We start from the raw sequence: 13728 nt of genomic DNA on the forward strand, positions 1-13728 counted from the left end.
TGAGCACGATGGATTCTGAACTCCGAAATTCTTGTAGAATTCGCCGTGTACGATTACGGATTGCCTGTAAATAGGGGTAACGTGTATCATGCTGCATTAGACATGTGTCTTCGCCAAAGTAACACATCTTGAGAGAATCAAATGTAGGATCATGCCTTATTGTTCAGTTCATTGAATTATTCCAATGGATATTTAGGAGTGTTTTAAAAGTTATTTTAAGAAAAAGTCCCCAGCGAGAGTTTTTTTCCCAATAAATTTTCTAATTGCTGGTGTTTTAAATCCTATTTTTACGTAGAAGAACCTTTAACTTTTTAGAAATTCTACAAACATCAAAGACTGAAAAATGAAAATTCATCAGGTGCTTTGAAGAGCTTATTTAAAAAATTTCTTTGGGAATGAAATTATTCAATTATCAGATCCCATATTGCTTTCTACAAAAAAAAAACAACAAAAAACAAAAAAACCGCAAGCCATGATAATACACGTGACTGGAAATGTTGCTGCGTCAGCAATAATCTACCGATGTCTATGTTTGTATTCATATTTTATCAATGCCATTGTTCGTGAAATTTGGAGGACACTCCCTGATTTTATAAATCAAGTTTTGGATCTTCAAGCGTTGTCATTTAAAGAAAAGACATTAGTTTGCAGCGAAGAGATTAACAATATTTTGAAGAAGAATGTCCCTCAACCCACCAACTTTTGCAGCCGGCGATATATATACCTTCTCTAACTGTGCATGACAATAACTGACAATGTTTCCATATATATATATATATATATATATATATATATATATATATATATATATATATATATATATATATATATATATATATATATATATATATATATATAACTAATCATTGCTTTGTTGTATATAACTAATCATTGCTTTGTTGTTCTTTAGAAGAAGATTTAAAAAGAATTTTCCTATAATTATATATTTCTATGCAAAACTTTGATCGCCCATTGTTGCCCTTAGCTCCGGGGGTCATTATTTGAACAAACATGAATCTACAATACCTGAGGATGCCATATAAATATGACTAATCATGGGCTTGTTGTCCTTAAGAGGATCATTTTTTAAAACTTAAATGTACATTATGTAATTAAGCTTTCACATAAATATCAACTCTTTTGGCCCAGTGGTTCTTGAGATGATTTTTTGAAAGATTTTTTCCTATATATTCCTGTGTAAAACTGATCACTTATTGTAACCCCATCCTACCCCGGGGGAAGGGGGAGGGGGTCATGATTTAAACGAAATTGAATCTACACTTTGTAATGAAGCTTTCACATACGCGTAAGTTTCAATTTTTCTGGTAGAATGATTCTTGAGAAGATTTTTAAAAGGTGTCACTAATTTTTTTTTTATTTATTAATTATTTCCCTTGAAAGAGAGCATGGTCCTTTATTTGAACAAACTTGAGTACCCCTTACCCAATAATACTTTGTGGCAAGTTTGGTTGAAATTGGCCCAGTAGTTCTTGAGAAGATGTCGAAAATGTGAAAAGTTTACAGACGGACAGAGCTTGAGCTTTCAGTTCAGGTGATCTAAAACTTTTCGACCCTCAACTCCATTTATATTGGAACATGTATAAGAATATCGCAAAAATATTATCCAGATAATCTTTATTACTGAACCCAAAAATTTACATTCAATCTTCAAGCATACAGTCATGTATATAACGAGAAAAAAGAATAGGCTGATTCATCAGATAAATCAAGAATTCCGTATCTTAACATATCATAGTGGTGTATATGAATCCTGAACACAATCTTCTGACCAAAATCTTTTCTCCCTACAGTATTGCGACTAATGCCAGATAAATAAAAACAACTTGTTTACTTATCTATCTGCCATGGTCTATCCTTCTGTCGTCTCTCTCTCCCTCCCTCCCCCCCTCTCTCTCTATTCATGACCTTTGTAAACAATATCGGCGACATAATGTGCAAATGTTCACAGTATATGTCGCCGACGACAATATGTGCCGATCCATGACTGCACATTTTGCCGACCATTATGTAGGAGGGAAAAAAGGCTCGTCTCGGCGCATATTGTCGCCTGACTGATGAACGACAATATGTACAGTAAGGGTAGGTAAATATTTTCGTCGGCGACAATATGTACAGAACGACAGTATGTACCGTCACATGGTGGCACAGTGCGAATGATGGAACTTAATGTTTGCCATTTACTTTTACTTGATTGTATAGGGGTACATGTACATTTATATATCGTGAAAACATCGATGTGTGACTTCGTTATGCAAGGCGCATCTTGAGAGCAACAAATAGCATGGTATAGAATCTGATTTTGTGTTAAGTGTTTCTTACTTATTCCACTGTATATAGAATTGAGAAATGTGTTATTTTAAGAAGAAATATAACTAAGTTGATTTTACTCATTTTTGGCGATATGGTCTTTTTTTGTTAACGTTATAGAAGCACCTTGAATTTATAGAAACCATAAATGCTCTTGCTCAAAGACTGAAAAATCATCAAGATGTTATTTACAATTTTCTTCTGAAATAAAATTGTTCGCTTATCAGATCCCATATTGCATTCTACTACGAAAAAAAAAAAAAAACAAACAAACAAACAAGGCAGTCCATCTGACTGGAGATGTTGCTGTATCAACAATAAGTCTACTGGTGTATATATTCATATTTTTTTTAATTCCCTTGTCCATGGAAAATATTCTGGAGGACAATATAGGATTTTTTAGTCAAGTGTTGAATCTCCCAGGCATTGTTATTGAAAAAAGACATTAGTTTGTAGCAGAACAAGCCATCAAATGGTCAGCAAGAAGAGATCAAAAATAATTTAAAGAAGAATCCAATCTAGAATTGCGCTGTAATAATAAATTTTTTTTAATAAGAAATAAACTGATATATAGCATAAAAAACGTTTACATATTACATGTATGTCTAACTCGTACGTAAGGCAGCTGTCAACCGAGAGAAGTAAAAAAACATATGACTGTAAAAGACTGTTATAGTCTAAGAAAAATCAGTTATAAGAAAGATACAGGAACAACACTCAACAAGACAGAAATAAAAAAAAATCTAATTGTCCACAAGATTTAGTCTATAGAAAACAATTCTTATTAACTCAGCATCTCACATGACTCCTTCTCTTCCCTATTATGATGGCTTACATCATCATCATCATCATCATCGATAGACTGTTACATGTGAATAGGGCGTTTTTGTTTCCAGGTGGCACAATGCGCATGACCGAATAAGCTATTATCATAAGAGTATTACATTTCACCCTTTTGTAACGAAAATGCAATTAGCACATCTATGTAATATATGTTGTCATATTTAATGTGTTTCTACGTTTCAGTGGTTTCTGCCATTTATTATGCAAATTACTGTTGAGCTGTGTAGTTCTGAGAGTTTTATTTATAAAGGGACTAAAATGAGATTGATTCATACGTGAAGAAAATACAACAATTATAACAGATTATTATAATTTTGATCTTTAAATAAAGTAATGTGTATTTTAAATTAATCTGGCCTGTCAAAACATCAAAATTTCTAAACTGTTTAAGAAAATCAATAATAAAAAGATACTGTATGGAATAACTGTCTAGTTTGTTTGGTCTTATGAATTAATCAAGCAATTGGTTTGCGTGTAATTTGCATAAACGCTAAAGGCGTATATCGCGTGTTCCAAGCCCCGCCCATTTCTCTCTCTCTCCCTCTCTCCCTGCACGCAATTTTATTTCAATAAACCAATAGCTTTATAAAGAAACCATTTTTTAAAAATTATTTGTAGGCCCTAGCTTGATCTCGGACAGAGAAATTTGAAAATGTAAACACATATATTCCTTTATACAAAGAACATCGTTTTCATGATATCCTTTTCATATCAACAGTTGTGACGTCACAATGGTTTTTGAGTGAAAGTGATGAAGCTTTATAAAATGTATTCAAATATAAAAAAAACAACGTAAAGCATCTGATAGGTAAGTGTAAAACATGTGATAAAAAGAATCTCCCATGGTTTGTGGTTGGATTTGATTTTTTAACTCATCGTGTTTTTATCCCCTTCCCAAGGCTCGGGGATGGAAAACACAACTTGCCGAATAAAAATAATATCCAACCATAAATCATGAGAGATCCTATATACATATATCATAAAAAGTATTGATATTGATAGAAGTTGACATTTCATACTTCTCAGATGTCATGATCTTGCTGAAATTTGAATAAAGCAAATTACTACATCCTTTTTCGTAGTTTTTGAATATTTTAGCTTAATATGGAAAATCAGGAAGATTAATACATTGTTTAAATCTCAGAGTTATATGAGACAGTGTGTCATTCTTCCTAATTTAAACATTTTTTTTTAAATTCACAGGGATTTAAAGTAGCAAATTTGATCAAATTGGAACCGCTTTTTTACCTTACCCCTCCCAATATGAATATATTTCAATTTACATGAAGATGTTTAATAGCATATAACCTGGAAGATGTTGAGAAGATAATTTTTTCAAAGATTTTTCCCCCATTATATGCCAATACCTTATTGAAACTCTTTTGTAATCTTATTCCTAACCAAGGGAACATTCATTTTTTTTGAAATCTTACAAGTAGCAGATTAAGTAATCAAAGAAATTAATTTTACACAAGCACTGTCCAGTTTTTACGCTCTGAACTTTGTAATGAGCTCTCACGGTAAGATTTTATTTCCAGAGAATGTGTTAGATGTGTTTTATCAAGCAATATACACTTCAGGTTCAATCCGTCAATCCGTGGGGTGGTTTCCCTAGCACGTAACTAAGAAACTAGAATAAATGCAATATTCTCGGTGGATTTATTTTTCTTGGGTTATTTTGGTATACAAATGAATAGACATTGTCAAAAGACATAAGAAAAAGAAGCAAATAAACATAAAAATTTTGCTAAATGATATTTATACATGTTATTATATAAAACAGACATAATAAATATCTGTGTTAAATACGATTAACATAAAACACTAACGAAGTCCCAATGACCATAATCTGTTACACTAGAGTGCTTTTGGTCTTACATGTAGCCAAATACCGAGTTTATTAGCATTATTCGTAAGCAGTTAATTATATTAAAGCACTGTGTTTTCGTGCAAATTATTTTATTTATTTTAATATCTATCAAATTGCTCCGAATAAATTAATTAAGTCCACAATATTGTATAATTCTTTACTTTTTGAAGACGATACCATCTTGTACCTTGTCAACATCTTTATGAACCTTAATCACTTGGAATCCATGCTTCTCTATCTTCTCTTTCCTACGCTCATATCCCCAACCAGCACCAAGGCCCTCACCGCCTGGAGGACCCGATAAACTCTCGGGAAGGCATGAAAAAAGACTAAAGGGCATGTAGAATTGTGCCGTTTTGTCGTTTACTAGGTTTTCAGGGTAAGAGGATACAGGGGGATCAAATGCTGCTCCGTAACCGTCATCTTTCAGAACTTTTTTTGTCTCTTTCAGAATACTGTCTACTTCGTAAGCATCATGGAGAACGTCGTTCATTATGACGAAATCAAATTTGCCTACCCAGTCATCGGGGAGTTTTCCACCGTCCATTATTTCATATTTGACGTTCTGTAGGGTTGTTTTAGCAAGTTCTATGTTGGCCTGTTTTATGGATTCTTCATCAGAGTCTATACCGAAAATGTGGCAGTCGGGATACTGCTCAGCAATATCTCTTACATGTCTACCATAACCACATCCTAGGTCTAACAGCGTGAAATCTTTACCTGCAAAACAGATTTTGCTAGGGATATTTAGTTGGATAAATAAATGAAATGTAAAGAGATAAAGAACAGTATTCAAGCTCGAAAGTCCATTAAACAATACAAATTTTGGAGCAGAGCAAACATGGACCTCTAAAACATCACAGGTGGGATCAGGTGCAATGGAGGATTGAGCATCCCCTGCCAACCGGTCACACCCGCCCTGTGCTCCTTGTCATAATCGGGAAAAAACGGAAAAATTCGTAGACAATTCAGTATGTAAATAATGGCCTAACAATAAGTATGAAAAACGTCAGTCAGCATTTGACATAATGCTACACACTATTTTATAGGCTCAAAGCATTTTATGATACACGGAACACAATTTATTATTTTTGTACACTTTTGATGATGAGAGCTTAAATATTTATGATTTTAGACAAACAAAAACAATAACTACAAGCTCCACAAAATTTCTAGGTAGTCACTACAGAATGACCGTCGCGTTAGCTCATTCAGTAGAGCGCTCGCGCCGTGATCGGGAGGTCGTGGGTTCGAGCCCCGGCCTCGACTGACCTATACGTCGAGAAAAAAATAGGTAGCAACCAGTTCCTTCGCCAAGCGCTCGGAACTTTGAAGTAAAAGTTGCGGGTCATTCGGATGAGACCTTAAAAACCGAGGCCCCGTGTCACGGCAGGCGTTGGCACGATAAAGATCCCTCATTGCTCAATGGCCTTGAGTGCCGAGTAAATGTCTCAATTTGAAGCCCTTCACCTGTATATGGTGACGTCTCTATATGAGTGAAAAAAATTCTCGAAAGGGACGTAAAACAACATACAATCAATCAATCACTACAGAATGTGTGAAAAGTTCTATTATAGTCCACGAAAATGATTGAACTTTCACAGTTATTTCTTCAAAGGTGTACAAGAATATTCTTATGAAATAATTTAATCAACCATGACTTTGCCTCAAACACATTTTTGCACATGCAACAATGCAGGCCTTTTGATGAATGGTTTTTATTATTTTTTTTTATTGATATGCATTTTCAAAGAGCTGTTCTGTCAAAATAAAACTTTATTTTATTTTTCAGGATGGTTTGTTTTTATAAGAATTTTGATTTTGAATTGAATTTTCAACACGAGTTATTTAATGCAATCATTTTTGATAGTTCATAGATTCGACATTGACATTCATGAGTAATTAATAAAAATAAATTTTCCACCATGTTAAAGTCATGCATTAAGAGTAAGATTTTTGTTGACCAGATGATTAGTAGTCTTTCCAAATATCCACTCCCTATTGGACTTTTGCGAGAAGCGCTGACTTTTACAGTCGATGACTTACTTTTATACTATGGCAATATACGGAAGCTCTTTTTCGATGTAAATATTTAGGTTAAAATTGAATAAAAAGATAAATAATGGGCTATTACAAATCAAATATTACGATGCCAAGGAAGGGAGCGGCAAAAAACCGTATCCCCATTCCCCTCCCTTCCTGTCACTCCTATCTTTCCGGAATGTTTTTTTCTACCTTATTTGATTCCTTCAGAAAATGAGACTGAAAGGAGATACTACCCCTCACGAATAAGGTATTTTAAGTTACGTTATTCTGCCTCTCAGCATCTGGTTGTGTTGATTGTATACCGCTAAATCATGTTAGCCTCCCTAACACCATACTTTTAACTTAAGATTTTCTTATCTATAAGACTATTATCAATTTTGTACCTCCGTACATATTGCAAGTAAGCGGTCGACTGTGAGAGTCAGTGCTTCTCGCAAAAGTCCATTATGGGGTGGAAAATAACATCTTAAATATCCTTTTTATATTGCAAAGAATAAATTTTATATACATAGGATCTCCCATAGTTTTTGGTTGGATATGAGTTTTTATCCAACGAGCTGTGTGTGTTTTTCTTCGAGCCCAGGTGAGGGAATAAAAACACAACGAGTTGGATAAAAAAAAATCATCTCTTACCACAAACCAGGGTAGATTGTTATACACATAGCTATCACATGCATATGTTTTACACTGTTTTATATATGTAAATCCACAATATTTGACTTGATCAAATTCACGCAAAAACATTGTGACGTCACAACCGTGGATATGAAAACGATATCCTATGAGCTATATCCACTGTATAAATGAGTAAACATGTCATAAATATTATTTTGTTAGTGATGATTATCAAAAGAAAAAGACAAAAACCTGATTTAAGATTGAGTACAGGAATCACGAGATTGTTGTTCCAGCTGTGTACAGCCTCCGGTGTTTGGAAAATGTCTAACCACTTCAGAAAAGGTTGATAGTACGTGTAACCTTTAAAAGAGTACAAAATCTACAATTCACTTCAATGGACTCTTTTTACAAGTTTTATAGTAAAAACTTATGTACCAAATATTCTTCATTTACATTTTTGTCGAAAATATGTACTGCAACACGTATTTATTCATGTTCCTAATTTCTGTTTATTAAAAATTCCGTCAATCGGCCACCTTCGTTTTTATCATCACAAGTAGTTCACCTCAACGACTTTGAAAATTTGAATTTATACAAGCACTGAGATTCATAGCAAGATAGTAAAATCACCAAGAAACATGTGCTACATGTAGTACATGTATCTAAAATGTTCGTCTGTTCCATATTAAAATACAGGAAAACCCAGTAAATTCCTGACTGGTTGCCCGCGTGGCGCAGTGGTAGAGCGTCTGCTCTATTAAGTCGCGGAGTAAGGAGTTGATCCTTACGTTGCAAGTTCGAATCCCACTGTGGGACGTGGAGACAGGTCCTTCGGATGAGACCGTATAAACCGAGGCCCCGTGTCGCAGTAGGTGCTGGCACGAAGAAGATCCCCCACTGCTCAATGGCCCAAAGTGCCGAGCATAGGACAAAAATTGCAGCTCTCCACCGGCAAGTGGTGTCTCCATATGAGTGAAAAATTCGCGAGAGGGACGTTAAACAACAAACAAACAAACAATTCCTGACTGTTAACGCAGTCAATAAAATCTTTGTAATCTTATGATATTAATTCACGATAGCAAACCTTCTGGCTTTTCTTTTGACATGTCTTCAGCTAGTTTTCCAAACAGCTCACTAAATATTGGGATGACACTGGCAATATGACCCCATCTTTTCAACAAATCCTTGCTGTACGGAAGTGAGTATTTCTTTTCTTTGTTAATTCGCACAACTCCTGCCGCGAGCATGCATCCTAGCCATTCTTGTATGTATCTGTTATCAAAAGTTTAAACTTTTATGAGATTTGTGAAACAAATAAAAGATTTTGTGTGCAGTGGTTAGTTATAAGGGCTCAGTCATACCTTACCGGATAGCGGTAATGAACGTCAAACGGATGGCAAAATTATCAATTTGTTGGCATTCGTTTCTCGTCTTTTTCTAATTATTTGAATATGTTTCATATCCGTTTTAAAACGTTTTATCAAGATGTTCAGAGCATGTTCCAAACTTGGAACTGACACCATCTGACCGAGCTGTCCACCTACAGTACGGCAGCCGCCTTTAAAGAACAGTAGGTACAGTATGTGTTTTGTAAGGAACTAATTAATGCACTTCTTAATTCTGTACTTGACCGTTCCGATTATGTTGATGTCTGTTGGGCATGACTAACACTAGGATAGTTACCGATCGAGAATTGATAAACCGGACACCATCCGCACGATCGTTATATAGTCTTACGTTCGAAAACTTTTTATCAGTTTCTCCTGCGTTGCACATTCGTTTTCAATACTAAACTGATTTCTACTTTTTACTAGCCAATGTGCTCAGGTGAGCGATGTGGCCCATGGGCTTTTTGTTACTGAACTCAATACGGATGCTTTCAAATCTTGTAACAAATAAACATTTAACCTTTTCGATTTTGCCATATTTAAAAGAAAATAACTGGCAGTAGATTCAAGAATCATTTCTCACTAGATAATAGGGAAACTAATAAAGTAAACATTAACTCTACAAATCCCTAGCTATTCAGACATTACTCAGTGGCCATATTTAAATCGCTGTATACCAGAAATAGCTGGAAATATGATATATATAATATTTCAATCCATTACTACAATTCAGGATTTACACAATGCCCATTAACGTAAAAACCGGAAGAAAATCTGAAGAAATTAAAAGTAATATAGCATAAATAATTATGTGAAAACAATGCCTATGCAGTTTCTTTTATAGAATTTTTATATGAATTGAATCTTGAATCAAAACCCTACTCAAACTGTGTGCTTTGTTGTCTGGCTCACTTCCGCCGATATGACACATCATGTAATACAATGAAAGAGGAAACTAGTAAATACAAGTTTAAATTATATATTTTGTTTTTAAAATTCATTTTAATAGGGTTTCTTGTTGAAATTAAAATTTATAAACACTTGAGTATAGATTAAACAAATGCTATACACCAACAGATGTAGGACTCACTTCGAGATTAAACATTTAGTCTATACGCTAACAGATGTAGTACTAACCTTGAGTTAAGGCCAGATTTTTGACTCAGTTCCTCGACTGTACACGGATCTTTTAATTCAATGAAGGCGTCAATTATTCCAACTTTGTGACCAAAAGCAAAAACTAAAGTGCCCAATCCGTCTCGCACCATCTGCATCAAATCTTTGTGAGAGGCCATTATTAGAGGTGCTTTACAGCCTCTTCATAGCAAGTTTGTGAAACCGAAAGTAAGATGTAAGATTTCCCCGTGGCGTTCAAGAGACAGGTACCTGAATATGCACGATACTCTCTCTCTCTCTCTCTCTCTCTATAAATTTGGGTCATTTGGTCGTGCATCTTGGTTTTTTAAACAGTGCACCTGAATAACCTGCGCAGTCTTTGGGATAATACACCAACATGTTATGTGAACATTCTCTGCTTGGCCATTGTTAGAAATAAGGGTCGATTTCGATAAGCTAATCAACGCTTACAGCATACATTCTAGTACTGTATTTGAACTCTGGATCAGATTACCTTTTTTAGACAATGTTGTAATTTTGCTGTTGTTTAATAGCTAGGCTGGTGCTGTTATTCTATACAGTAATGTCCCGATTGCCTTAGCAATGACACACTGAGCTGTGCAATTCGCCGTTTTAAAAACCTCTGTGCATTAATTCATTTTCATGGTGGTACAATTACATATTTTCATACCTGTCACTGCATTGAAGGATATTTAATTTTTCTCAGAATTCAATATTTCCCACTTTCCACTTAATCAGCTAACAGGTAAGATCTCACATGCATGTATCATATTATACTTCAGCCAAGATATTATTGTCACTGGTAGGTAGGAAACTGTGAAGAGAAAATTGTCTTATTTTTTACTATTAATGATAGAAAATTAAATTATAAGGAAGAAATTTAATAGCTACCCGGTTTATAAAGCGTAAACTGTCCCAACCCAGGTTATACAGTATAACTTGGGTAGCTATTGAATTCATTCCTTAAATATATTGAAGACAAAGTATTTTGCACGCACTCAAACAGCCAGAATTAGGGGAAGTAAGCGAAATTCTATACAAGTAAACTAATACCTCTAAACAGTGCTCCAGCTAAACTGTACAAAGATTATGGTCAGAATGTGAGATAATTCACATGAGCACACTGCTGGTCCTGTTTTCAAGTTTTTAGTTTAACGTTGTATAAAAAGAAAGATGTTTAGTTACGCAACATAGGAAAAGGCAAAGAAGACGAACCATAAACAATCTATGAATCCTGTAAACTACAAGAAACTAGAAACAAAAATAAGGACCCGGATAACAAGAGGGGAATCAGGTACCTAAGAGGATAAAGAACCGTCACGCTCGCCTTGAGCCCTCAGGTAAAAGGAGTAATCCGGAGACAAGATTAAAATCAAGTAATGGCCTAGTACTTGATAATCATATGAAACATGTCAGCAAAAATACGATCCAAGGAAAGGATGTACATCTTTGCAAATGAAGTCATTATATAAATAGTGCACGTTTTTGAGGGTAACAGTTGAAATTGACACCCCAAGGAAAACTATTGTCAACCGACGCGTCAGCGGAGGTTGACAATGGTTTTCCAAGGGGTGTCAATTTCAACTGTTACCCTCAAAAACGTGCACTATTTATTTTATTATACTGAATGTCTTATTGATTTCGGATGTCATAAAAAAATTCGGAGATCGTCGTTAACTTCACGCTTAGAAAGCTTTCAAACTCCCCGCTTCTATTTTTCTCAATAGGAAAGCTTCGTAAAAGATTTACCAACCTCTTTATTATTTGTTTGCTACTCAGAAAGTCCTTTATCACCTAAAGTTTGCACTCGCAAGGATGTTTCGTCTGTCGTTTGTCTTTTTCAAGTAAGCTACATCGGACGCAAGCTTTTATTGACGTCGTTTATTCGGCTTCTTTCAAACGCACAACCGACGTTTTGAGAATTTTACGGTGAACCGTACGCGCATGATTTGAACGCATGTGATATTTTCGTAATGTTACCCGTTGTCAAGTGTGTTGCTAACGCTGAGGGTAATATTACGGATTGTTAAATGTGTCTAAACCAATCAGATTTTAGTATTTAACATGAAAGTATAATAATATAATATGGTGTCCAGATAGGGCCATTTGCAAAAGCTCAACAGCGCGTTCAGAAAATCACGCCGTCGCGCTAACACACAACACGCCGTCGCGCTAACACACAACTCGCCGTCACGCTAACACACAACACGCCGTCGCGCTAACACACAACTCGCCGTCGCGCTATCACAAAGTTGTTTTAGCGAGATGTTTGACAGCGCGACGGTGTGTTGTGTAAAGTTATGTTAGCGCAACAGCATGTTGTTTGAAAGCGTGTTAGCGCGACGGCGTGTTGTGTATAAGCACGATGACACATTTTGTATAATTGTGTTAGCGTGTTTCTCTGAACGCGCTGTTGAGCTTTTGCAAATGGCCCTATACGGACACCATATTATAACGACAACAGGATATTTGAATTGCTGAATTGCTTCGGTTTAAAAATTGATAATACTCAGAATATGCTCTTTCATACAAATCCGTTACAATCTTTAATCGCAGAATAGTACCAAAGAAGCAAAATACACATGCCATTGGATATGCCTTTATTGATTAAAACAAGGAATAGGCTTCTGGTGTACAATGTTTCAATGACAGACAGACAAACACACACTGAGATTAAAAGACATATGCAGAATTTAAGGACCTTTTTCTTAATTTTCAAAAGTAATATTACTTAAATTCCTTTATGTATGGTGGACGATATGAGCTTAAAAATAACAAATTAGAGTCTCCCTCTCATCATTGGGAAAATTCAAAGACTGAAATAGTAGTAAAATTGTATAGTTCTGTCAAAGATATATTGCATATACTTGTTATACTTTATATATCTGTATACTTGTATTAATCTAAAAACGCATTTGAAATCATTAAACATTCCTAACCTTAACTGGGGAAATAACCAGGAAAAAATGTTCTGGGGCAAACTGCATGTCCTTTTTGTAAAATAAATTCCGAATGTCTCTTTTTATGACCACCTAACACTGTGAGTTTTTATTTTCAAAGTACGTTGTCCAGGATTGCGTATTATCCTGCATTTAATAGATTATTTCATTTGTGTTATAAAACAAAGGCACCTCTGAATATCCAGAAATGTCTTAATTTTATTAAAATCCTACAATCCTGCTGAAGCATTTGGTTTATTAAGCATGTCTCGGCGGTATTCGTTGCGTGTGATTATAATACTTTAGGTACGTAGAGCGGTCAACCTCATTTGATGTTCACCTAGTTTGTTCAGAATCAGTCAATCTTACTAGATTTCTTTTAATTTTAATTTTGACCAAAGATCAAATCATTAATGTTCTTTTTGTTTCTATAAAAAAACCAAAGTAAAGGTTTCGAAAATATCCTCTGCATACTTCAATGTGATGCTGATCCTTCAATTTCTTGCTTACAAAGTTCAATTTCTGACTGTTTACATACATTCTACACATATGGGTTTAG

The 13728-nt window shown here is 34.9% G+C and overlaps 1 protein-coding gene across 1 annotated transcript; it reads right to left on the reverse strand.

The window, feature by feature from the left end:
- Positions 1-4829: 4829 nt before the first annotated feature.
- LOC133193817 (S-adenosylmethionine-dependent methyltransferase Rv2258c-like) lies at positions 4830-10420 on the reverse strand. The gene is made up of 4 exons (XM_061329749.1): positions 10231-10420; positions 8790-8977; positions 7955-8065; positions 4830-5761 (listed from the first exon to the last, which is right to left on the reverse strand). The coding sequence occupies exons 1-4, from the start codon at positions 10386-10388 to the stop codon at positions 5199-5201; spliced, it is 1020 nt and encodes a 339-aa protein (XP_061185733.1). The 5' UTR covers positions 10389-10420; the 3' UTR covers positions 4830-5198.
- Positions 10421-13728: the final 3308 nt, after the last annotated feature.

The sequence above is a fragment of the Saccostrea echinata genome, unplaced genomic scaffold (assembly GCF_033153115.1).
Source record: "Saccostrea echinata isolate AGI-Se365-2 ecotype Australia unplaced genomic scaffold, CSIRO_AGI_Sech_v1 ptg000028l, whole genome shotgun sequence".
Taxonomy (NCBI): domain Eukaryota; kingdom Metazoa; phylum Mollusca; class Bivalvia; order Ostreida; family Ostreidae; genus Saccostrea; species Saccostrea echinata.

What these genes read in the sequence shown, in the direction of transcription:
- LOC133193817 (XM_061329749.1), bottom strand. Translation starts at nt 10,388, where the DNA reads ATGGCCTCTCACAAAGATTTGATGCAGATGGTGCGAGACGGATTGGGC. An exon ending in AAATCTGGCCTTAACTCAAG is followed by an intron (nt 8,978 to 10,230) that starts GTTAGTACTACA and finishes TTTTGATAACAG; the next exon opens with ATACATACAAGAATGGCTAG. An exon ending in GTCAAAAGAAAAGCCAGAAG is followed by an intron (nt 8,066 to 8,789) that starts GTTTGCTATCGT and finishes ACTCTTTTAAAG; the next exon opens with GTTACACGTACTATCAACCT.